General features: G+C 39.4%; 1 protein-coding gene across 1 annotated transcript in view; it reads right to left on the bottom strand.

Annotated features, from left to right (window-relative positions):
- AK9 (adenylate kinase 9) overlaps positions 1–25,311 on the bottom strand; it is a 103,058-nt gene that overhangs the window by 11,029 nt on the left and 66,718 nt on the right. The window contains exons 25-33 of the mRNA XM_036318314.1: positions 22,144–22,356; positions 20,063–20,323; positions 19,047–19,171; positions 17,042–17,261; positions 16,735–16,800; positions 11,121–11,324; positions 10,538–10,756; positions 4,839–5,052; positions 1,463–1,664 (exon numbers count right to left, since the gene is read on the bottom strand). Coding sequence (XP_036174207.1) covers positions 1,463–1,664; positions 4,839–5,052; positions 10,538–10,756; positions 11,121–11,324; positions 16,735–16,800; positions 17,042–17,261; positions 19,047–19,171; positions 20,063–20,323; positions 22,144–22,356 — 1,724 coding nt within the window. The remainder of the gene's footprint in view (positions 1–1,462; positions 1,665–4,838; positions 5,053–10,537; positions 10,757–11,120; positions 11,325–16,734; positions 16,801–17,041; positions 17,262–19,046; positions 19,172–20,062; positions 20,324–22,143; positions 22,357–25,311) is intronic.

Below are 25,311 nucleotides of genomic sequence, written 5' to 3'. Positions count from 1 at the left end.
TATCTTATTGATTTTTTACAGAGAGGAAGGGAGAGGGACAGAGAGTTAGAAACAACGATGAGAGAGAAACATCAACCAGCTGCCTCCTGCACATCTCCCACTGGGGATGTGCCTGCAAGCAAGGTACATGCCCTTGACCGGAATCGAACCTGGGACCTTTCAGTCCACAGGCCGACACTCTATCCACTGAGCCAAACCGGTTTGACTAGTCCAACAGTTTGAAATAGTGGGAGTGTTACTATCAAACTGGGAGGAGGAGTAAAGGCTGTTCATAAATTCTGGGAGGAGTGGTCCCCCAAATCAGGGAGATGCTGGCTGATGGTCATCAGGAAGGGATAGTTTGGTGTAAGTCACAGGAGGCCTTCCTTCAATACTCCCAGCAGCTCTCTAGCCACTAAATAGTTCCACGTTTCCTGGTCCAGCAAAGTGTAAACTAACCTAGCCACGCAAGCTTAACAGACAATGTATGGGGGTGTCCTTGTCGTTGTCTTTAATGGAGAGTAGCTCAATTTCTCTCTCCTGTGAAGGGTTACTTAAGGGGCCCTCCGGATTGGGGAAATTCAGGGAAAATAGGTAGTCACTCTCCTGGTATGAAGGTGAAATAGAAAACATTTGCGACTCAAACAAGATTGCTCTTACTGAGATTTCTTGTGTGCAAAGCTGACCTCCAGGGAGGGGTAACTCAATTTGCATAAACCCCAGGATCTTCTCTGAGGAGAAAAAGACTCCTTTGATACATAGTTATAGGATATCCACATCCCAGAATCTGCTCCCTCATAACTGAAGTTAGGAGAACTCTCCAAGGATTTGGTTACGCAGCAGCTGCAGGGAAGGGCAGAGACTCCTTAACATAAAACCACCTTGAGTAAATCAGAGAATCTAGGTCAGTGACCTGGGCTCAAGAGCAGGGCCTTGGGCTTCCCCGTCATTTACTACTGGGTGTGACCAGTGCCTGCACCGAGGGAGCAATGGCTGAGCAGAGGAGTTTAAGTTGAAGGCATAACTCAAGTACAGACAGCCCTCCTGTCCAAACGTAGCATTCAGGGAAGGGGCACTGCTCCCGTGACAGGGGAGGGCCACTTCTCCATCACTCCAGGAGGCAGTACGAATCTGTGGAGGTCACACTATGAAACAGTGTGGTAATATCACTTCTCCCCCAGAGCTAGATCAGGACAGTTGTCACCAATCAACGGGAAAGTCCAAGCCCAGAGACTTTTGGATGACTCAGGGTTGCTGCAGAGAGTCAAGTGGCCAGCTTGTTATGCTGGCCTGTCAGTGTTCAAGCCAAGTTTTAGCCCCGTAGAAAACTAAAATATGTGACCATATAGGTACCCAAAGTTTGACACACCAAAGCAGAACACACCTTTTATAAGAGCTTTAGACCCTATTTAAGACAAGTGTTTTGAATTCCAGTGAGGAATTTTTTGAATGAGTCCACCACCCCCTCCAGTTCCCCGCTTACCCTGTGGTATTACATGCACTGTGCATCATAGATACTTCTAAGGCTTGAATAGCCAGAGAATCAGGTACTGTCAATCCTTTATGAAGATGCCAATTTAACATAAGTGCCAGCTCTGTGTCTGGTTGGTTGCTTAACACGGAACGCAAAGCGTCTCCTACTGACAAACACTTTATGCCATATTCACTTGAAATTTTTTTGGCAACTGGAAAACATTAAAAACATTAAACTTACTCCATTTCACAAAGTCATCAGTTAACCTTAGTGGCAGATTATGGGCAATTAATATTAACAGCAAACTAATCTTCACATTCCTCAAAGAAATTTGGAAAATTAAAATTGTTACATTTTACTGAATTAATACTGTCAAAGGTCAATTATTATTAATACTTCAGGTATGTGGCTGATGAATCTGGGTAATGAACCAACTGTGGGTTTTTCTCATAACTCAACAACACTTAAGTTTTCTTTGCCTTCTTTTGCATGTGGTAGCAAAATTATTGAGAGCTTTACATTTAATGTGTACTATTAATGTTTGGTATTATGTCCAAAATAACTCAGTTAATCCTCTAGGAAATAATTTTCATAAATTATAATGGCATACTAGACATTTAAATAGTAATTTACAGATTATGAGGCCATTTTTCTTCTGTAACTCTGATATTTTCAACTATTCCACCTAATGGGTAGCATGGATATTGAAATTCTAATTTTATATATGAGACAACTGAAGCCCAACTAAATGGAGTGATTTGTCCAAGGTCATGTAGAAGTTGCCATTGGTTGAAAGAAGACTCACCTTGGCCTATGCTTCTTCTGTATGAGACCAAGCAATGGCTTCCAGGAACTAGTACTACAGGTGGGAGTGCTATGTTGGGGTCCATATACCTTGCCCTCCTCTAGAGATAGCAGTGGGTAGAGGCCCATCTCATCCCATAGGAATGCAGATTAGTTGATTACAGTTAAGATCACCCAAAACAGAGACTGGCAGAACCCTTAGTCTTAGTTTTGCCACAAATGCTAGAATCAAACCTATTTTTTTAAAGTTCTGAAAATAATTAAGCTTTTACAATTTGACATTTTTGTTAAAGAATCAACTTCTAGTTCCACAAAGAAATGAGAAATCAGAAGGTCTTGTCTCCATTTTCATTTTCTGCTGTGGTTGTGGGATCTTATTTTGAATGCCCATGTTCTGCTCACTTTGGGAAATATCATTATCTTTGTAAAACATATAGAATAGGACCATTAAAGGCTCTTGTCACATTAAAAAGTTTAAATGAGCAAAACAAACTTCATCTGTAGAGGTGGGACACAGAACTCCCCTTTATTTTTCCTGTTGACAAATTGATCTTTGCCCTCATCTCCTCCCTTCATTCTCTAGTCTATGAGTCATTAAGTCCATTGTTTTTCTTTTAAATATCCCCTGTATCAGCCCTTTCCATTCTATTCTTTTTTTAAAATTTTATTTTATTGTTTAAAGTATTACAAATAGTAGTACACTTCTCCTTTTCCCCCCTACTGACCTCTCCCCCGCCACCCCCTCCCCCAAGCACAATCCCTCACACCTGCCCCCTGCCCCCCTACTGTCTGTGTCCACTGGTTTTGCTCATATGCATGCATACAAATCCTTTGGTTGATCTCTTACCCCCTCAACCGCCTCCCCCCGCCCCCCGCCTTTCTTCATAGGTTGTATAGTTTGTACAATGCTTCCCTGTCTCTGGTTCTATTTTTGTTCATCAGTTTATGTTGTTCATTATATTCTACAAATGAGTGAGATCATGTGATATTTTTCTTTCTCCGACTGGCTTATTTTGCTTAGCATAATACTCTCCAGGTCCATCCATGCTGTTGCAAATGGTAAGAGTTCTTTCTTTTTTACAGTAGCGTAGAACTCCATTGTGTAGATGTACCACAGTTTTCTAATTCACTCATCTGCTGATGGGCACTTAGGCTGTTTCCAAATCTTAGCTATTGTAAATTGTGCCACTATGAACATAGGGGTGCATATATCCTTTCTAATTGGTGTTTTTGTTTTCCTGGGATACATTCCTAGAAGTGGGATCACTGGGTCAAATGGAAGTTCCATTTTTAATTTTTGAGGAGACGCCATACTGTTCTCCACAGTGGCTGCACTAGTCTGTCCATTCTATTCTTATTGCCACAACCACTGTTTGTGTTGTTACCATATCATTTGGAAATATTACAGGAACCTATTGTTGAACTATTTGCCTTTAAACACAAACACACACACACACACACAGAGTCCAAAGATATAAAAAATTCAAACATTATAGGAATATAGTTTACAAAGTGCCTTATTCAATTCAGCAATAATTAATATAATGGATTTTTACTCTTTAAACTATTAATTCAGTAGATTATACTTAAAAAATATTTTAATATACTTGTTATGCTAATATAATCTTAATATACTGTTATTTGATTATGTTCATTTCTTTTCTTTTGTTTTATTTAATCCTCACCAAGGATATTTTTTTCCATTGATTTTTTAAGAAAGAGTGGAAGGAGGGAGGAGAGGGAGATAGAGAAAGAAACATCAATGTGAGAGAAACACCTCGATTAATTGCCTCCAACTCGCACACCAACCAGAGCCCGGGCTAGAACCTGCAACCGAAATACATGCCCTTGACTCAGAGTCAAACCTGAGACCCGACATTCTAACCACTGAGAAAAACTGATCAGGGCTGTAATTTCTTTTCTTATATTATCTTTGTCAGGTTTTGATATCAGGATTATGCTAATGTAAAAAGTAATTTGTATTCTTTATACCTTTTAGATTATATGGACCATATTCCTTAATAAAAAGAAATTGAAAATAAATCAGGAAGCTAACTGTCTTTTTCCTTGACCTGGAAAAGCTTATAAAAACACAAGAAGGCCCTGGCCGGTGTGGCTCAATTGATTGAGCGTCATCCTGTGCACTGAAAGGTTGCCAGTTCGATTCCTGTTCAGGGCACTTGCCTAGGTTGTGGCTCGATCCCCAGTAGGGGTGTGTGGGAGGTAACAGATTGATGTTTCACTCTCACATTCATTCTCTCCCCCCTCCCTCCCCTTGTATCTAAAATCAGTAAGTACATTCTTGGGCGAAGATGGAAAAAACACCCAAAGCCACAGGAAAGATCTTTTGAGTTTTTAGCCCTTTGAAAGTTTGCTATAATTTCCCTCTAAAACTATTAGGCCCCTGGCTGTTTGGGAGTGGGGGTATATTTTTGAAAGCCTTCTCTCCAATGGTTATTGGTCTATTTAGGTTTTCTATCTCTTTTTGAGTTAATTCGGATAGGTGGTTTCTGGTGATGTGGCACTACTTTTCAGTGCATTCTTTTATGCTTATGGATAACAAAGACAAACACATCCTTACCTGTAGTTTTCCCAGATTTTGGAGGTCCCACAATTGCGATCTTAATGGGCATATTAGGCTTAGGTTTGGGTTGGCGAATATATTTGATTGGGTTCTTCATAAATTTTTCTTTAGTTTCCTTATTAGATAAAAAGTAAATATACTGACGATGGATTACAGGATAAAATGGATTATCTGGACTTTCAATTGACTTGAGTGTCTCTCCTTCACTTAGCTGTAATAGATACACAATTAAATTTGAAAGTTAGTTTTAATTTACATAGTTTTCCCCCCCAAATATATTTAAAAATAAAATTTGTAGGTTAAGAAAATCTTCCTTATAGAATAAGAAAACTAATTGTAATCAAATATTAATATTAAAAATTGTGAACAAAGAACAAATTATTTTATACCCGTACGTCAACGTTCTCAAGAGGCTTTCAGTTTATGACTACTAGAGTTCTTTGATTTCCTTTATAATGTTTTTAGTGTGAATATGCAATGTTTCTGCCAAGGAGTATTAAGTTGTTGGGATATATTCATGGGCACATTTATCTTTACAAACAGGTCCATTGCTCAGGTAAGGCGATGGATAGGAATGTGTTACCCCAAATGCAAAGTTCAAAAGCCTAACACCCAAAGTTACTGACTTTGGAGATAGGCCTTTGAGGAAGTAATTAAAGTTAAATGAGTCCTAAGAGTGGGGCCTCAATCCAATGGGACTGGTGTCCTTATAAGCAGAGGAAGAGACACCAGGAGTGCATGAGCACAGAGGAAAGGCTGTGCGAGGACATAGCAACAAGTGGTCGCCTGCAAGCCAGGAAGAGAGGCCTCACCAGAAAACCATCCCTGCTGGCACCTTGGTCTTAGACTTCCAGCCTCTAGAACTGTGAGAAAATTAATTTCTGTTGTTGAAGCCACCAGTCTGTTGTATTCTGTTATGTCAGCCTGAGTAGACAAGTCGGGGATGGGGGGCTGAGTTATCTTTTAGGATATACCGGTAGGACAAATCCCACAGGCTTCTCTTTCATATTTTTATAAGACAAATTCCCACTCACATAATCAACAGGAGCCACAAAAGGAAAAATATCCAGGTAAAAGGCAGCCTAAGGAGTAGGGAAGGAATGGAGGAGGAGGAGGGATCCCACATCTTTGCATTGTTGATGAGAACTGGGTAATGAACCGATGCTAGGTTTATATGTCTTTTTTTTATAGCATCAGATGGCCAAGCATCAGCCATCCCTGGACTTGACAGGGTAGATGTGAAACAGTATGGTAACACTGTTCCTCCCCCAGAGCTACGCCAGGGCAGCTGCCAGCAGTCCAGGGTATTGTCAACATTATCATTGTTGGGCTGGAATGAAGTTCACGGCTGGGAGTGAATGCTATGGATATGGAGAAACTCAGGAATGGGGTGGAAATGTCTGTTCTATGTTTTATATTTGGTAATAAAAGAAAAGCTGAACATTTAATGGTTCCATTTCAAATTACAAAATTAAGTGTCAATCCTTATAGTAAGATGACACTAATACTCACGGTGCCATCAAATCAGAAATATCAAATTGTCAGGTGCCAAGGAAGATTCCTAACAGCCTGACAAATGATTCCTGATATGCTTGAACCCTTCCTATGGCCATGCACTCATTTCTCCAGAAGGCATTTTTATCAGATCTTAATTATGCCTGGACACGGACCCCTTTTTTCTCCCTAATTAGGCTTCTAACTTTGCCTGCTTCTTTTCCTATCTTACCTATCTCAGAGAACATTAGGGCATGTCGATTTTTCATAGGCTTTCCAGGTGATTCTAGTACCTGCTTAACTCTATCCAATCCTCTATGCAGGGAACTGTCACAGTATTTTTACATTTTAGCATGAAATTTGAAAAGGTTTCTCTTATGATTAAGATAAAGAAAATAGCAAAATTAAGTAGAATTGAAACTGACTGTGTCAATAACAATCAAGAAGGAGGTTTCAAGTAACATGCATATGGTTTTCATTTGGACCTATCCTCCAAAATACTTTTCTTTTTTTATCAGCAACCAATAATAATAGTATATATTAATAACAACAACTAATACTAATTGAGTACATACAAAAAACCAAGCACTGCCCTAACCGGTTTGGCTCAGTGGATAGAGCATCAGCCTGCGGACTCAAGGGTCCCAGGTTCGATTCTGGTCAAGGGCATGTGCCTTGGTTGCAGGCACATCCCCAGTAGGGAGTGTGCAGGAGGCAGCTTATCGATGTTTCTCTCTCATTGATATTTCTAACTCTCTATCCCTCTCCCTTCCTCTCTGTAAAAAAATCAATAAAATATATTTAAAAACAAAAAACAAACAAACAAAACCAAATAAACAAACAAAAACCCAAGCACTGTTGCAATCACTTTACAGTAATTAACTCATTTCATCACTGTAACAATATTTTAAGGTAGGGACTATTTTTATTCAATTGTATTAACATGAAAGACTAAGAGAGGTTAAGCAATGTGTTCAAGTTTACTCAGCTATTAAGCAGTGGTTTTGAACTCAGTTTGGCTCCATAGGCCATGTCTTCTCCACTGTGCTACATCACTAATAGAAATTTGAAGGTAATCTGGTTGAGTGAGCAAATCACTACTAGATGACATTCTTTTATTGTCTTTATGCTTGATGCCATCCCATAAGAATCTGCTTGTTGACTTATTTATTGCCTATCCTTCCCCATCAACCTAACTGGAATATAAGTTCTACAACAGCAGAAACCCTGTCTTTTTTGTTCACTATTTTATTCCCAGGAACTAGAATTGGCATGTTCTTGATTAATATATGTTGAAAACCATCCTGACTATCTACACTAATAAAAGAGAAACATGGTAATTGGCGTACGACCGCTACCCTTTTCATTGGCTAATCAGCGAGATATGCAAATTAACTGTCAGCCAAGATGGTGGCCGGCAGCCAGGCAGCTTGAAACTAACATGAGGCTTGCTTGCCTCAGTGATGGAGGAAACCAACGTTCCCCGCCTGCGGCTGCAGGCCTCTGAGAGGGCAGTTTAAGAAACATTGTAACAAATACCGCCGGACTTCAGCCAGCAGATTCGCAACATTGTAAGCAAAGGCCAGAAACCTACTTTCTGCCGCGGAGGCCTAAGAGCTGGAGCCAAGCCTCAAGGTAAAGCTGGCCCAGAATAAAAAAAAGAAAAAAGAAAAAAAGGAGCAGTTGGGAGCTTCAGTCACTCCCAGCCTGAAAACAGCCCTCAGCCCCTCACCCAGACTGGCCAGGCACCCCAGTGGGGACCCCCACCCTGATCCAGGACACCCTTCAGGGCAAACCAGCCGGCCCCACCCGTGCACCAGGCCTCTACCCTATATAGTAAAAGGGTAATATGCCTCCCGGCACCGGGATCAGCGTGACAGGGGGCAGCGCCCAAACCCCCTGATCGCCCTGCGGCTCTGTGTGTGACAGGGGGCGGGGCCCCAACCCCCTGAGCAGCCCTGCTCTGTGCCTGATAGGGGGGAGCTCCCCAACCCCCCCCCCCCCCCACGGGCCCTGCTCTGTGTGATGGGGTAGAGCCATAACCTCCCCATCGGCCCTGCCCTGAGTGTGAGAGTGGCGGCACCCCAACCCCCTGATTGGCCCTGCTCTGTGGGTGATAGAGGGTGGTGCCCCAACCCCCTGATGGGCCCTGCTCTGTGTGTGACGGGGGCAGCGCCCCAACCCCCTGATTGGCCCTGCTCTGTGCGTGACAGGGGTGAGCCGCAACCTCCCCATCGACCCTGCCTTGAGTGTGACAGGGGACGGTGCCCCAACCCCCCAATCGGCCCTACCCTGAGCGAGACTGAGGGTGGCATCACAACCTCCCAATCTGCCCTGCTCTGTGCATGACGGGGCAGCACCCCAACTCCCCAATCGGCCCTGCTCTGAGCCTGACCAGGGGCTGCACCTAGGGATTGGGCCTGCCCTCTGCCACCCGGGAGCAGGCCTAAGCCAGCAGGTCGTTATCTCCCGAGGGGTCCCAGACTGTGAGAGGGCACAGGCCGGGCTGAGGGACCCCCCTTCCCCCCGAGTGCACAAATTTTTGTGCACCGGGCCTCTAGTAATCAATAAGTCATCAAATAACAAATGTTGGCAAGGATGTGGAGAAAAGGAACTCCTGTGCACTGTTGGTAGGATTGCAAATTGGTGCAGCCACTATGATAAACAGTATGGAGATTCCTCAAAAAATTAAAAATAGAACTACCTATGACCCAGAAATTTCACTTCCTAACATTTATCAAAGTGCCCATCAATAGATGACTAGATAAAGAAGATGTGGCACATATACACAGTGAAATACTATGTGGCCGTTAAAACTTACCATTAATGAAAACTTACCATTTGTGAGTTAGAGGGTATTATGCTAAGTGAAATAAGTCAGACAGAGAAAGACCATATGATTACACTTATATATAGAATCTAAAAAACAAAATATTGAACAAACAAAACAGAAACAAACTCATAGAGAACAAACTGATAGTTGCTAGATGGGAGGGGAGTAGTTGGGGAGCTGGGTGAAAAAGATGAAGGGATTAAGAAATATAAATTGGGAGTTACAAAGTAATCACAGGGATGTAAATTGCAGCATAGGGAACACAGTCAGTAATACTGAAATAACTGTATGGTGTCAGGTGGGTACCAGACTTATTGGGGGAATCACTTCATAGAAAGTTACATAAATGTCTAACCATTATGCTGTACACCTGAAACTAATAAAATATTGAATGTCAACTTAACTGAAAAAAATTAAAATAAAAAAATGCCACAATTGAAGTTATTGAGTTCCAACTGGATTAAATCTATTTGTACACACTGCATAAAAACAAAGTACTTGGAAATAATTTTGTTATGAACACCAATGGCTCATTTTGTATTGTGTCTCACACTTTCCATAGGACTTTATACTCTTACAGCTGATCACAGTGGTCTGGTGACATTATTCTCCTAGCTTACAGGCGAGGAAACAGAATCAAAGAGGTTAAATGACTTGTCTAAAATTAGATAGCAAATTAGTATCAGAATTCAGCTCTAGATGTTTAGTTTTCAAATATTCCCACTACCATCTTCTTCTGCTGCAAAGTTAAAACCAAGTTGGAATTGGGTTAGTTCTACAGAAATAAAAGAAATTAAACCTTTCAACTATTTTTCCCACTATAGAAAGGCAAAATAACTACATATATTTATTACTACTTAAGAATTCTGACCCTGACTGGTGTGGCTCAGTTGGTTGGAGTGTAGTTCCTCCCATGCACTGAAAGGTCATAGGTTCAATTCTCGGTCAGGGCACACACCCAGGTTGTGGGTTGAATCTCTGGTTGTCCTTGAGCTTTTATTTTTTAAAATTTATCTTTATTGTTGAAACTATTACAGAAGTCCTTTCCCCCCAACCCCACTGACCCCTTCTACCCTGCATCCTCCCCTCCGAGGCCTTCACCATACTATTGTCTGTTCGATCCCCAGTTGGTGTGTCTGCAGGAGGCAACCCATCAATGTTTCTCTCTCACATCAATGTTTGCCTCTCTCCCTCTCCCTTCATTTTTCTCTAAAATAAATAAAAATATATCCTTGGGTGAGGATTAAAAAGAAAAAGAATGCTGTACAATGCTTACAATTGTTTAAATTATCCACTGTCTTCTTAGAGAAATACTTTAAGAAATAAAATAAAAGAACATGGCTTTCAGACGTCACATTCCTGACATTACCTTTACAGGGTCCCAGTAGCCGAATGTGCTAATATATTTATAGGTAAAGCTGAGCAGTTTCTGGGCAAGGCGTGATGATATTGGATAACACTTCTCAAAAATGCTTGCCCGATTTTCCACCAGTGGTTTCAGTCTTTTATTCAATAAATATTGTACAATGTGGATTTTCCGAGCTCCATTAATGACAATTAGTGGTATCAAAGACTTTTCAAATTCATCCTGATGAGAAAAAGCATAAAGCCAAATATTTTTAGTGGGAAGAAGGCTGATAGCGTTCAGTGGCAGACAGACATTGCTGGTGGCTGTCTACACGAGTTGAGAGCACAAATACTTTTCAGCTTCTGTGTGACTGCATGTTGGCAGCTAGAACCTTTGACCTCTGTGGCTCCCATGTTGCCCTTATTAAGAAAATAAATTAACTTGTTTTCATAATTCTAAGTAGTGCTGACAAAAGGAAATATGGCCCTAAAATAGACATTTCTTTAGAAACGTTCAAAAGAAACTAAGGCATAAACCAAATTTCTTTTGTTTCATGCTCGAACGTCATTTTATGAATTATGAAAAATGAAGAAAAATTAATAACCTGTATTCCTTGTAAATAACGTGTATCTGTTTCAAATTTGTCTAACAGGTCACCTCTCAGGCGTTCAATCGCATCAGCTTCCGGTTCTTCTTCTTCCTCACTCATTACTTCCTCCTCTTTCGGAAATTCTTCCTCAAGGATATTGTCAATATCATCATCATCTTCTGTCTCTTCGTCACTCATTTCTTCATCTTCTCTAGCAAGCTAAGGGAGGAAATAGTCACTTTTACTAAACGTGTGTGAGAAGTGACACCGCTAACTGGAATATTCTGTAATAGCTGGGTCTCAGCTGGTGTGGCATAGCAACATCCATCTCATAACATAGTAAAACTTTCAATGTCTGGCACCCAGAAATGTAATACCTTTAAGACTCTGACACCATAGTGATCCCATAAAGAAATACATTTGACAGGATATTAAGTGCTATTTTTGTGTATGGTTGTCAGACTGGTATATTTTTGATGGTCTTCAGTAAAAATACTTAATGCGATCCATAGAGTCTAAAGCACTCACTATTTGTGTTATTTGGACAAGATCAGTTTCCTCAACTGTACAATAGGAATAATAAAAGGACCCACCTCACGAGGCTGTTGTGGACATTAAAGTTAATACATGTAAAGCCCTTAGGAGAGTGTCTGGCACATAGTAAGCATGCAAATGATAGCTATTATTGCTGTTGTAGCTATGGTTGTTACTTTGCATAACGCGCTGTACTAATAGAAGAGTACATGCCCTCTAGGAGATTACAGCCTATCTGAGGAAACAAGACAATACATAAGTGATTATTAAAGAGTGACAGAATATTGATACGAGGTGGTGTTGCATAGGCTTTAAGTGCTGTAGTTCAGTTGGCATACTATTGAGCCTCATAATATTGGTCCTTTTGCACTGCCTCCAAACTCTTCTCCCAGAAGTATTCCCTGTCTCAATTAGAACACTGCCTCCCAGCTGGAAACCTGAAAGTTATTCTGACTTCTTACACTCCATCTCTGCACACCCGGTTTCCAAGGACTGTCATCTGAAATAATGTTCATCCTTTCTGCTCTCACTCCACTGTTTGCTCTCTCACCTCTTGCCTGCAGTCTTCTGAGTAGCTTGATATTTCCTAGTCTTTCTAACTGATTAGACCAAGCATGTCAAACTCAAAGGCTCACATGGGCCAAATAAACAAGGCTTAAGTTCATGTGGGCCACAAAAAGCAAAAGCTTCAATTTTCATAGAAACGTAGGTTTATTTCGATAGAGACGTGCTGAGTACAAAGAGCTGAAATAAATGAGTAGTTGTTAACATAAAATAATAGAACATTTTAATAAAAATTAGTATTTTTCTTGAACATTAACTTACCAGACACTGAATAACTGCACAAATTAATAAGCATAACGCAAATAAACCTATTTTCTTGTTCTCCGAAAGCGAAATATTTCCTGTTGTGCACACCAAACAAGTCAGTCCAAGACTAATGACATGGCAGTCGGCTGCTAAAATATTCACTGCTAGTATTAGGGGAGAGAAATGGTGCACCTGTGTGTAAGGTGCGTAGGGAAATGAATGCAACACGATTATAGTAATCAGTCATTAGTGAACGTTGTAGTTCGTTATTAATAATTATGTATAACAGGATGTTGTAAAAATTAAGTTACGAAATTTAAAAAAAATATATTTTTATTGATTTCAGAGAAGAAGGGCGAGGGAAAGAGAGAGAGAAACATCAATGATGAGAGAGAATCATTGATCAGCTGCCTCCTGCATGCTACCCACTGGAGAGCGAGTCCACAACCTGGGCATGTGCCCTTGACCGGAATCGAACCTGGGGAGCCGACACTATCCACTGAGCAAAACTGGCTAGGGCAATTTACGAAATTTTTATTAAAATTTTTAATTTTTTAATTTTTAAGTTTTTATTAAAACATACGGTTATGTTGGCTGGGCTGCAAAAATATTCATTGTGGGCTGCATGCGGCCAGGGAGCTGCGAGTTTGACATGCTGGGTTAGACCCTAGTGCCTTTAAAAGGTGTCTGGAGCTGGGATTTGAACTGTAAGGTGCAGGGAGGAAGATGAGAGAATAAGGGCCCATTCCTGTTCTGTCTACACTCCTTCCTCTCATTACAAAAGGAGCTTGGCAATGGGATAGTGTTTCTCAGTTCTGGTTCTTTTTTTTTTTGTTAGAACTTTGAAACCACTTGGTCTCTTGCTACTTTTCTCTTTTTCTTATACTTCAACAATTTTTAATCCTGAGCTTCGATTTTCTACGGATCATTGGAAGTGGGGTGGGATGAGCCCACACTACCAGCTGAGGACACTTTAGTTTCAGATGAACTTGTGCTCACCTGAGTACTTGGGTATGTATCTCTCTATTAACTACTCACATAAGCACAATTCTGCTTATGTGCTGCCCGGCTCCCTGTCCTGCCTCTGCCTATCTTTCTTCTGCCTGTGACTGCTCTACATTTTATAAATTAGAAGGGACACAGGCACCAGAGAAGGAGCCAGTGGACAGGAAGAGAGACAAGACTACGCAGCGAGGAGTAAGAGCAGAGGGAAAGCCTCTGAGGAGGTGGAAGAGACGCAATGTAAATCTCGAGATGAAGGGGGTTGGCTTATAAAATATTCTTTAGTCACAATTGGAGACTAAAGTTCCACACGAAGGCAACATTTTCCTATGAATTTAATGCCTGCAGTCACCTTGAGACTGAAGCTATTTCTAATGCTAACATGTTTTATTTGCTGCTAAAAAGACAGGCAGTAAAGGGAGGGACCACAGGAGGTTGGATTGCCGGGGGAGGTTGGCTGTGGGAGCGAGCACTGACCACCAGGGGGCAGCTCCTGCATTGAGCGCCTGCCCCCTGGTGGTCAGTGCGCGCCATAGCGACCTGTCCTTCAGTCACTTAGGCAAAATATATCGATTAAGTCTCAGGAGAGTTAACTTACAAAAACCTATTTAATTTATAAGATGGAATAGTGAATCTTAGAATGAAAATATTAAGAAACTTCACATTATAATATTAACAAATGGGAAAGTTATAAAGTAAGAAAATTTATAAGATTTATGAATTTATAAAATGTATCCTGGAAACTAATTCTCTTAGGGAAAAGAAAATGTAACTGAAGACTAGCCAAGAAGGGAAATTAAAGCACCATTAATTAGGGAAACTAGGTATTATTAAATTTTCCCATTTTCTTTTTTTAAAAATAATTTTTATTGATTTCAGAGAGGTAGGGAGAGGGAGAAAGAGACAGAAACATCAATGATGAGAAAATCATTGATTGGCTGCCCATTGCACACCCCACACTGAGGATCAAGCCCACAACCTGGGCATGTGCCCTGACCGGGAATCGAACTGTGACCTCCTGGTTCATAGGTTGACACTCAACCACTGAGCCATGCTGGTAGGGCAATTTTCCCATTTTCTAATGAAAAAAACCTAGGCTCAGAGAGATTAAATAATGCTCAGTGTTATACAATAGCAACAAAACAACTGTAAGTTTAGTGCCTGCTATGTGTCAGCATTATGTTAGGCACTGGGTAGCCATCAATGAACAAATTCAGAAAGAACTGGAGAGATTATACCAGTTTAGATCAATTCCATCCCAAAGTCTGTAATCCTTTGGTAATTAATATGCCTGAGGCATTTGAGGTGATTCTTAAGGGGACCACTAAGGACTCCCAAGGGCTAGAGGTAGTTAACTGTAGTTGGTCCCAGGTTAGGATGTCTGTGTGTGTGTGTTTTAAATATATATTTAAAAATATTTTTATTGATTTCAGAGAGGAAGGGAAAGGGAGAGAGAGATAGAAACATCATTGATAAGAAAGAATCATTGATTGGCTGCCTCTTGCATGCCCCCTATTAGGGAACAAGCCCACAACCCAGGCATGTGCCCTTTACCAGAATTGAACCTGGCACCCTTCAGTCTGCAGGCTGACGTTCTCTATCCACTGAGCCAAACCAGCTAGGGCTTACATATGATTTTTATTTATTTCAGAGAGGAAGGGAGAGGAAGGGAGAGATAGAAACACTAACGATGCATTGATCGGCTGCCTCTTTCCTATATGTCCCCCAGTGCGGATAGAGCCTACAACGTGGACATGGGCCCTGACCAGGGAATCAACTGTGACCTCCTGGTTCATGGGTGGATGCTCAACCACTGAGGCACACCAGCTGGGCAGGTGCCTGTCTTTTTTATCCTAAACATTAGCATGACTCATTTGACAGAGTAGAATTTCAGAACATGTTTGTTCGGGGAATGGACATTAGGCCAGAGACTTTGTAAATTCCGTTCAGGGTTGATTGTCTAGTGCTAAAATAGCATCAGGCAGGTAGTAAGTGCTCCATTAAGGTTACTGATGAACTGACTGCATGAATGAAGATCAAAACAAAAGAAGGGGGCTCTTGGTCCTTAGATGGTGCCATAACTTTCTCCGTCTAATAGTTTAAGATCAACTTTTGGTTGTAAATACTTCGGACAAAGAAATAATTCTTCCGGCCCCTCTTCTGCAATGTTTTGACCCACAGTTACAGTTGGATTGTATCAGGAGTCTTCGAGCATGTCCACACCAGGGTGACATATGGTGGCATGTGTAGCCAGCCCTATTTTCTGTTTTTCCTCTTTTGTTGAGTTAAATTTTTATGTAGATGGAAATCAGATTACAGAAGAGTCAGCCTTGAAAAGATGATACAAGAGTGCCTTAAACCAGAAAAAAATGGAAGGAAGCAGAGACTATCTTATTGTTTGCCTTGGTTACCAGGTTTACTTGTAAGTTGACTGTATAATGACCTTTGGGTCCTTTACAGAACTAGCTGGTCTAGTTACACCTCCTCTGAACTAGTTTGGCTGTAGCATTTGGGTCAGCAAGGTCAATTTGGAAATAGCTCCTCTCTAAACAAAAAAATCCATAGTCTTCAAGGTTTATGTTTTTAAAAAAAATCAGCAGATGGAGAGGAGCTGTACTGAGCATGCTGCACAGAACATGACCCAGGGTTCACTTGGCTCTGCCCTGTTGCATCCCTTATCACAAGATAATCTCTATTTTAGTTGCAGCAGCTTCCCAGGCTCCCTGTCTGGACCTCAATCCCAAACTCCAGCCCATCTCCTATGGCATGGCTGGAAGTGAGAAAGCAAAACTAAAACTCCGAAAGAAGCATAGTTTAAAGCAGTGTTATATTTTACATTAGATTACTCAACCATTTCTAGTGGTTTTCTTTCATTTTTTTTTCTGATTTCAAAAATAGTAAGAGGTCATTGTAAACAGTCATGGAATAACAAAAGGTATAAAAAAATAAAAATGAGGCTGGCTGGGAGTGGCTCAGTGGTTGAGCATCCACCTATGAACCAGGAGGTCACGGTTTGATTCCTGGTCAGGGAACATGCCTGGTTGCAAACTCGATCCCCCATGTGGGGCGTGCAGGAGGCAGCCAACCAATGATTCTCTCATTATTGATGTTTCTCTCTCTCTCCCTCTCCCTCTTTCTCTAAAAATTTAAAATGATATATAATCTCACTACTTGCACATAAACTCTATTTCTTTCAGTACTTTTTAATGCCTCTTTTTATTTTATACTGTTGACACGTACACACAATGGCTGTCCTGCTTTTTTTAAAAAATGTTTTACTTACCTCCTCTTTCCTTCTTTTCTCTTTCTCTGCTATAAGTTCAGCCCTTCTTTTAGCAATCATATCATCCTATAAAAAAACAGACATTAAAAAATTGTAATGAATAATGGAAACTAATGAGCCCACATCGGGCGATCAGAGCCTGCCGGCTAGGGAAAGGGACTGAGAGGTGATTAATGCGCCTCATAGTGACTGGTTGCGTGGTCGTTCTGCTGTTAGGGTCAATTTGCATATTACCCTTTTATTATATAGGATTATAATATAGGACACAGAAAAAATTTACTCTAAAACTGTTTTACGAGATACATACCCTGATTTTTGCCTTCATTTCTTTAATGAGCATTTTCCTTTCTAATTTCTTCTTCTGTTTCAGTTTCCACTTTTCAATTTGGGGAGGCAGGAGCCGATCACAAACATCTTGATCATCAACTTGTATTAAAAAAGCAGCATCTGGGAAAAATCCATGTTCCCCTAGAAGCTGGGCCTCATCAGGATATCGTGGGAAACCCTCTAATATAAAACCTGTGGAACTAGGCATGAATTGCATAATTTATTTTAAACATTACATTATAAATATTAGTTTAAAAATGAAAAAAGTATTGATAAATCTCAACTTCCTATAAGATGTGCAATGAGTAGTCTAAAAAGTAATCTCTCTTAGTTCTTTTAATATTTCTACTTGCATAAACATGATGTGTCTTTTCTCAAATGTATTGAATTAAATTAAAATTATATTTTATTCTTATATTTATAATGTAGATAAGTTCTCTTTAATTATAAATAGTCTTAATATTTGATGAAAATTAAGAGAAAATAAATTCTCTGCCTGGGAGGAATGCCCAGCCTAAGGAACTTGTTACCCTTTATAAAGAGGTAGGTCTGACCAGCTGACCTTTAGTGGGAAGCCACCCTTCAGTAGTTTTTCTTTTAATGATGCTTCCTTTCATGAGACAATTCATACTTCCTTCCCTGGGTCCCCTTGTAACTCATGACAATTATGTATGTATGTATCCTGGCTTATATGTATTAAGATGATTATAACCAAATAGGCTTATCAAACTTGTTTAAGTATGATGAAACTTGAAGAATCATGACAATAACGAGAATGCTAACACATGTTCATTGTGAAGTAACTAACTATAAGACAATCAGACTTTACCCTAGCTGGTTTGGCTCAGTGGATAGAGCGTTACCCTGCGGACTGAAAGGTCCCAGGTTTGATTCCAGTCAAGAGCACATGCCCGGGTTGCGTACAGGAGGCAGCTGGTTAATGATTCCCTCTCATCATTGATGTTTCTATCTCTCCCTCTCCCTTACTTTCTGAAATCAATAAAAATATATTTAAACACACACACACACACACACACACACACACACACGCACATACACGAAACAAATAATTAGGCTTTGAGAACTTGGCCTTGCTTAATTGAGAAAGTCAATATTGGTCCCCTTGTGAATGAAACTTTATTATGCTTACCTAAAATTTGGTTTGTTTAAATATTTATATTTAGATATGTTTTCTTAATATGAACAGAGCTTTCATTAACATTTGACAGTTTCAGCCCTTAACTGGCATTTAAAATGTTTTCTATCCTTAATTAAATGGGCAAATTTCCATAAAAATGGCTACACTCCCAAAGATTTTGATTCAGTTATTTTGGGTTGGGGCCTGGCATCAGTATTTTATAAATAATTTCCCAGCCCTAGCCAGTTTGGCTCAGTGACAGAACGTCGGCCTGGGGACTGAAGGTTCCCAGGTTTGATTCTGGTCAAGGGCACATGCCCGGGTTGCAGGCTCAACTCCCAGTAGGGGGCGTGCAAGAGGCAGCCAATCAATGATTCTCATCATTGATGTTTCTATCTCTCCATCCCTCTCCCTTCCTCTTTGAAATCAATAAAAATAAATATATAAAATAATAATATCCCAGATGTTTTTAATGTATAGAATCACTAATTTACATGAGAGTAAAGAAGAACATTTTTAAATTTATGTTGTATTATGTTTTAGTGCAGTGGTGGCGAACCTATGACACGCGTGTCAGAGGTGACACGCGAACTCATTTTTTTGTTTGATTTTTCTTTGTTAAATAGCATTTAAGTATATAAAATAAATATCAAAAATATAAATCTTTGTTTTACTATGGTTGCAAATATCAGAAAATTTCTATATGTGACACGGCACCGGAGTTAAGTTAGGGTTTTTCAAAATGCTGACACGCCGAGCTCAAAAGGTTCGCCATCACTGTTTTAGAGTTTTGAGAATAAGGCAAAGAAAAGTCAATCAATGTATAATCCTATATAAATTAAGATACCGTATTGGTTCTTTATGCCACCACTCAGAAAGAATGTTTTCTAGAATTTCGGGAGGCAATGGTTCATTTTCCATTAAATATAATCTGATTGCTTCTTCTTCTTCTGTAAATTGCACTTCTGGAGGCTGAACACAAAAATCAGAAAATAAAACAAATTCAGAACTATATGAATAAACAATACTCTATTACATAGTTGATTAAGATGACACCTGTTTTTCTCAGGACATTTTTTTTTATATTGTTGCTTTTAAACCTTTTAATATTTATGCTTTTTTGAGATTCCTATTGGCACTGGGGCAGATTTTTATGATACATGATGACAAAAACAGAGTCCTGTCTGGTATGGTTCAGTTGGTTGGGCATCGTCCTGCGCTCTGAAAGGTTGCCTGCCGGTTCTATTCCTGGTCAGGGCACAAGCCCAGGCCTCAGGTCAATCCCCAGTGGGGGGTGTGCAAGAGGCAGCTGATTGATGTTTTGCTCTCACATCGATGTTTTTCTCTCTTGTTCCCTCTCCCTTCCTCTCTCTCTCTCTAAAAATATACATATCTATCTATATCTATCTATCTATCTATCTATCTATCTATCTATCTATCTATCTATCTATCTATCTATGACAAAGCAAAAATACAGAGAACACAATAATAAAAAGCCTTAGAGTCTAGTTCAGATATATCAAATAACGTAGCCCCAAATTAATGCTATACAACAGCCTTGTTAGGGAAAGCGTTTCTGGTTTTTATTGGAGTCTTGCGAAACAGTAATTTCATATTATAGACTTGAGGCCGGGTGCACGAAAATTCGTGCACTGGGGTGGGTGGGGGTCCCTCACTGCTAATTATAGATTAGCAGTAAGATTTGTATCTAACCTGGGGAGGATGCCTCTTAAATGACTTTTATGGGCTAATATTTTTCTTTTTCTTGGAAACTTTATAGAGTTTTATACCCCTTATATCCTACTTTCCAAAAGTAATACCAGCAAACACAACTATCTGCAAAGAGAGTTATAATATTACTACCGGCTTATTTGCATATTCTTTCTCAAGTGTGACATTGGCCTCAATTGCAAGCTCTTCAAGTTCTTGTTTTGCAAGTTGTTCTTCCTCAGCCTCTTCTTCAAATTCAGGTCCAACTTTCTTTTCAGTTTTGAGCATCATTTTTTCTTGTAGAAATTCTTCAAACTGAATGTGAAAGATGCCCAAGTTTTCTGCTAACTGTCTTCCACAGATAGTTTTGCCAGAGCCATGGGGACCCAGAAGGCATATTCTTAATGGAGGAGCCTGCCACAGGGGGATGGGTCAGGGAGATGTGGGGTAAGGGAGAATAAAGGAAAGAAAGTTTTGAGTTATTTAAAAAAAAGAGGCTTATTAACTGTCTTCCCTAAGACTGAATTATCACTTAACTAATTCAGGGCTGTTTTGACATTAGGAGATCAATTAACATGATGCATTACATCAACGGTAGTTTTTAGGGAGCATTAACAATCATAAGACTATTTTGATATCTTGTGCCAAAAGGCATTTAATAAAATAGAATTAGTTTGGGTTTTTTTTAAGTTTTAATTTACAACGAATGGAAAGATACATTTTTAGCATGATAAAAAGTCTAACAAATTATATTAAAATGATATGTCAAACCATTATAAGCTCTATAGAAATACAAAAACTTTCTATGATATAACATTAAGAGAAAAATATTATAAATACTATATACACTAGAAACAATATATACCCATGTGGAAGAAGATGAGAAAGTAAAACATAAATATGAAGACTTGTTTAGAGCTGGTGTTACTATGTGTGTGCTTTGTTTTTAAAAACAAATAAAATATTGCCACAATGTGTTCTTTTATTATTGCGTTAAAATATACATAACATAAAACTTACCATTTTGACCATTTTAAGTGTAAATTCAGTGGCATTATGTATATTCATAATGTTGTGCACCCATCACCACTATCTCTCTCCAGAACTTTTTTATTAACCCAAAACTGGAACTCTGAACCCATCAAACAGCAACTTCTACTCTCCCCTTTTCCCAGCCCGGGGCAACCACTCTTATTTTCTGTCCCTATAAATTTATTCTAGGTATCTTGTATAAGTCGAATTGTACAGTATTTGTTCTTTTGTGTTTGGCTTTAATACTTTAAAATATTTTTAAATACTTAAATATTTAATTTAAATATTTAAATACTTTAAATACTTTAAAATATTTTTATTGATTTTAGAGAGGAAAGGAGAGGAAGAGAGAGATAGAAACATCAATGATGAGAAAGAATCATCGATTGGCTGCCCCCCACACACCCCCTACTGGGGACAGAGCCCACAACCCCAGCATGTGCCCCCACCCATGACCTCCACTTTCATAGGCTGATGCTCAACCACTGAGCCAAGCCAGCTGGGCACTTTAATAAAATACTTTTTAAAGAATGTAGAAAATTGTTCCAAAGTGGGAAATAAGTAAGGATAAAAATGTCCCTACAAACTTAGGAAAAGATTGATTGTTCTATAGCTACTTAAACCAGTTTAAAACAGTTTAACTGACAAGGACCACTCACCTTTCGGAACACTCTTTTGCCATCTTTTGAATCAGGGTCGTCCCTGCTCTTGAGAGTCAAGCAATCGGGCATGAATTTGCCCCTATAATCATGACTCTTGGTGGAACCAGATTAACAGCAGTCTCACCTGAGTAATCACCCTTCCACAGAGGATGTCAACCCATTGAAGGCCACGAATCTCTGAATCCCATACTTGCCCGAATCCTGTCTTATGATCAGCAGACTGCTCTGCTCAGAGAGACTAACCGGTTAAGGAATACAATAAATTCAACAGATTTATAAGCAATAAATTCAGCTGTGTCTTTTTGTTTCAGCTAGAGAGACAGCTATTAAGTACTGGTTTGACACAAGGCATTACAGTGGAAATCAAAACTGATAATTATTTTGGGTTATATTCCAAAAAGTTGTTCTTGGAACTTAGATGTTTTCACTATATTGCTATATCAGATTGGGAACTTCACTACCAAATAAAATGGTGGATATAATAAGTCCCTAAAAAGGTAACAGGAGCAATCATGAGGATAAGAATAATGTAGTTTTCACCTTTAATGGTTCATTGTGAGCCACATACTCCTGAGGATGCTCCATAAATTTTTCTCTAGCCTCGGGACTTGAAAAGTAGTAGACCTTTTCTCGATATTTAGCTGCTTCCTCTGTGTTGCCTGGTTGTAGGACGAAGTTTTCTTTGAGAACTACTGGACAAAAGTGCTTTGTGTCTCCCAAATGTCTTTTCTTCTCTTTCATTCTGTCTTCATTCTAGAAATATTATTTAACATTTGGAGAATATTTTTAAAAAGTATTTTGATGCAATACTAAAGGGGGAACTTAAAAATGTCTCTTGAATAGTATTTAAACCATAACAATACATATTTAAAACAATTTTTAAAGGCCAGTTCTTATACTGGCCACTTAATGAATTAATTAAAAAATCAGTTTCTTATATCCCTCTAAGCTCACATCTCAAGCTTCTTTACTTTTTTCCCCCCAAATATTTTATTGATTTTTTACAAAGAGGTAGGGAGAGGGATAGAGAGTTAGAAACATCAATCAGCTGCCTCCTGCACACCCCTTCCTGGGGATGTGCCCACAACCAAGGTACATGTCCTTGACCGGAATCGAACCTGGAACCCTACAGTCTGAAGGCCAATGCTCTATCCATTGAGCCAAACTGGCAAGAGCCAAGCTTCTTTATTTTCATAAAGAACATAAAGTAGCACTGAGAATCAGGATGTCCCCAGCCCTCCGCAGACATAGGTATAATGAAAAATCCCAGGTTGTGCTAGGTACAGAATCAGTTTCTAAAATAAAATTAAGAAGTAAAAGCTGAGCCAGGGTCACAAATTCTTACCCATTGAAAATGAGATGGGAGATGCTTCAGGATTTGCTGTTTTCTACTAAGTGAATATGTAATCACCTCAATACATTCAATTAAAAAATAGAATAATTTGAAAATATTTTATTTCATTACAATTAGAAATATGTAACATATTTTTATTTATGAAAAATAAAGAAACTGTGCAAAGTTCTTTAAGAATTCTTGCAATTTATTTAAAGCAATGGAAGTACATTAAAGGTAATTTTCTGTTATAAAATACATGGTTATTATAAAATTATCCAAAACACATCACAGTGCATAAAGAATAAAAATTTTCTCTTATCCTTTTCCTTCCAATACTATATTAACACTCGTAATATTTCTTTAAAAAATTTAAGTCATTTATCCCCTCTCTGCCCTCTTACATCTCTATCACCACCACCGCCTTCACTAAACTGTTGTCCAAGTCCATGAGTTCTCTCTTAAAAAAAAAAAAAAAAAAAAAATATATATATATATATATATATATATATATATATATATCCCTAGCCAGCTTGGCTCAGTGGATTGAGTGTTGGCCTGCAGACTGAGGGTCCTGGGTTGATTCTGGTCAAGGACACATGCCCCTGCAGACTGAGGGTCCTGGGTTGATTCTGGTCAAGGACACAGGCCTGGGTTGTGGGCTCTCTCATCACGGATGTTTCTATCTCTCTCTCCCTCTCCCTTCCTCTATGAAATCAATAAAAATATATTTTAAAAATATATTTTTATTGATTTCAGAGAAATATGAGGAAAAAGATAAGATATTGGGAGGATAGATCCAAGAGACCTAACCAATAATAAGTATTATGGAAGGAGAAAAAAGAAGAGATGGAGGAGAGGCAAGAACTAATTAATTTAAAAAATAAAAATTACTTATATGTCCATCATTTAGCGATAATGGTGGTTATAACCACCATTAATACTTTTAACAGCTTTATGAGGTGTAAATGCCATTAAAACACTGTCCATATTTAAAGTATGCTATTTGATAGTTTTGACATATGTGTTTATCTCTGAAACCATCACCACATATTCATCAAGACCATAATTGTCCATGCCTCTTTTCTAACCCTATTTGCCACCGACCCACCCCACTCCCAGGCAAGCACGGCTGTGTTTTCTCTCACTATAATGAGTTTACATTTTCTATAATGTTATACAAATGTACTCATACAGTATGTTTTCTCTTTTGTCTGGCTTCTCTTAGCATAATAATTTTGAGATTCATCCAGATTGTTACATGTATCAGCAGTTCTTCTTTTATTTTTTTTTTATTTTTTGCTGTGCACTATTCCAGGTTTAATTATCCCCATCCCTGAGGCTTAGACCCTTTTGAGTAATACCCAGTGGTTAGTGGGAACAGGCATTATTTCTGGCCTTGTTTGAGATCTCAGTACTGGTCCCTCTAATCTCATCAGTTGGTACTTCCTTTGCCCTCTCCTCCTCTCCAATGTTTTCTAACCGGCAAAGGGCTGGCCAGTACTCTGCTCTGCAGGTCTCTGGAGTTCTTCCTGTGTGCACATCTTTTCTTCTGGTCTTTTCCCTGTGAACTCTAACTGCTTTGTGTCCTGGGATTCTCTGCCCTGTCTCCTCCAATAAAGGAGTCTGGAAGTCTCTGCCTAGGTCAGTGATGGCAAACCTATGACACGTGTGTCAGAGGTGACACGCGAACTCATGTTTTTGGTTGATTTTTCTTTGTTAAGTGGCATTTAAATATACAAAATAAATATCAAAAATATAAATCTTTGTTTTACTATGGTTGCAAATATCAGAAAATTTCTATATGTGACACGGCACCAGAGTTAAGTTAGGGTTTTTCAAAATGCTGACACACCGAGCTCAAAAGGTTCGCCATCACTGGCCTAGGTGCTCCTCCCTGGACCATGGCCTGGACAAGGCACCTGACCTACAGACCATAAGGTGGGGAAACCGTGGGGTGCCCCTCATTTGTTCCCATCTCTAGGACCACTGTGCTTCACTGAGTCACGCCCATGTGTTGAAAACAGTTTCATATATTTCATCTTGTTTCTCCGTTGTTTTCAGCTAGAGGGTAACCTGAATGCCCTTTACTCCATCTTCTCCAGAATGACTGCTGAGATTTTAGTACATATCTTCCCAGAATTTTTCTTATGATGTGTATATCTTTTGCTTTTGTGTGTATAACAACTTTCTTCCTTTTTCTAGTAACAGAACCTTTCTCCCTCTTCTCATGGAGGACTGCTTCTTCCGAATTCCAAGGAACTCAAGTGGCCCAGACAATCACAGGAACTCCCCACTTCATAGTCACTGGGTGGGCATGTTACCAAGGCTGGCTCACTCAACACTAAGTCCGCTAGTTACTATGATTAGTCAGG

Source organism: Myotis myotis, unplaced genomic scaffold (assembly GCF_014108235.1).
Source record: "Myotis myotis isolate mMyoMyo1 unplaced genomic scaffold, mMyoMyo1.p scaffold_m19_p_7, whole genome shotgun sequence".
NCBI lineage: Eukaryota > Metazoa > Chordata > Mammalia > Chiroptera > Vespertilionidae > Myotis > Myotis myotis.
Note: the sequence above shows the minus strand (reverse complement) of the source record. Positions and strands in the feature narration are given on the sequence as shown.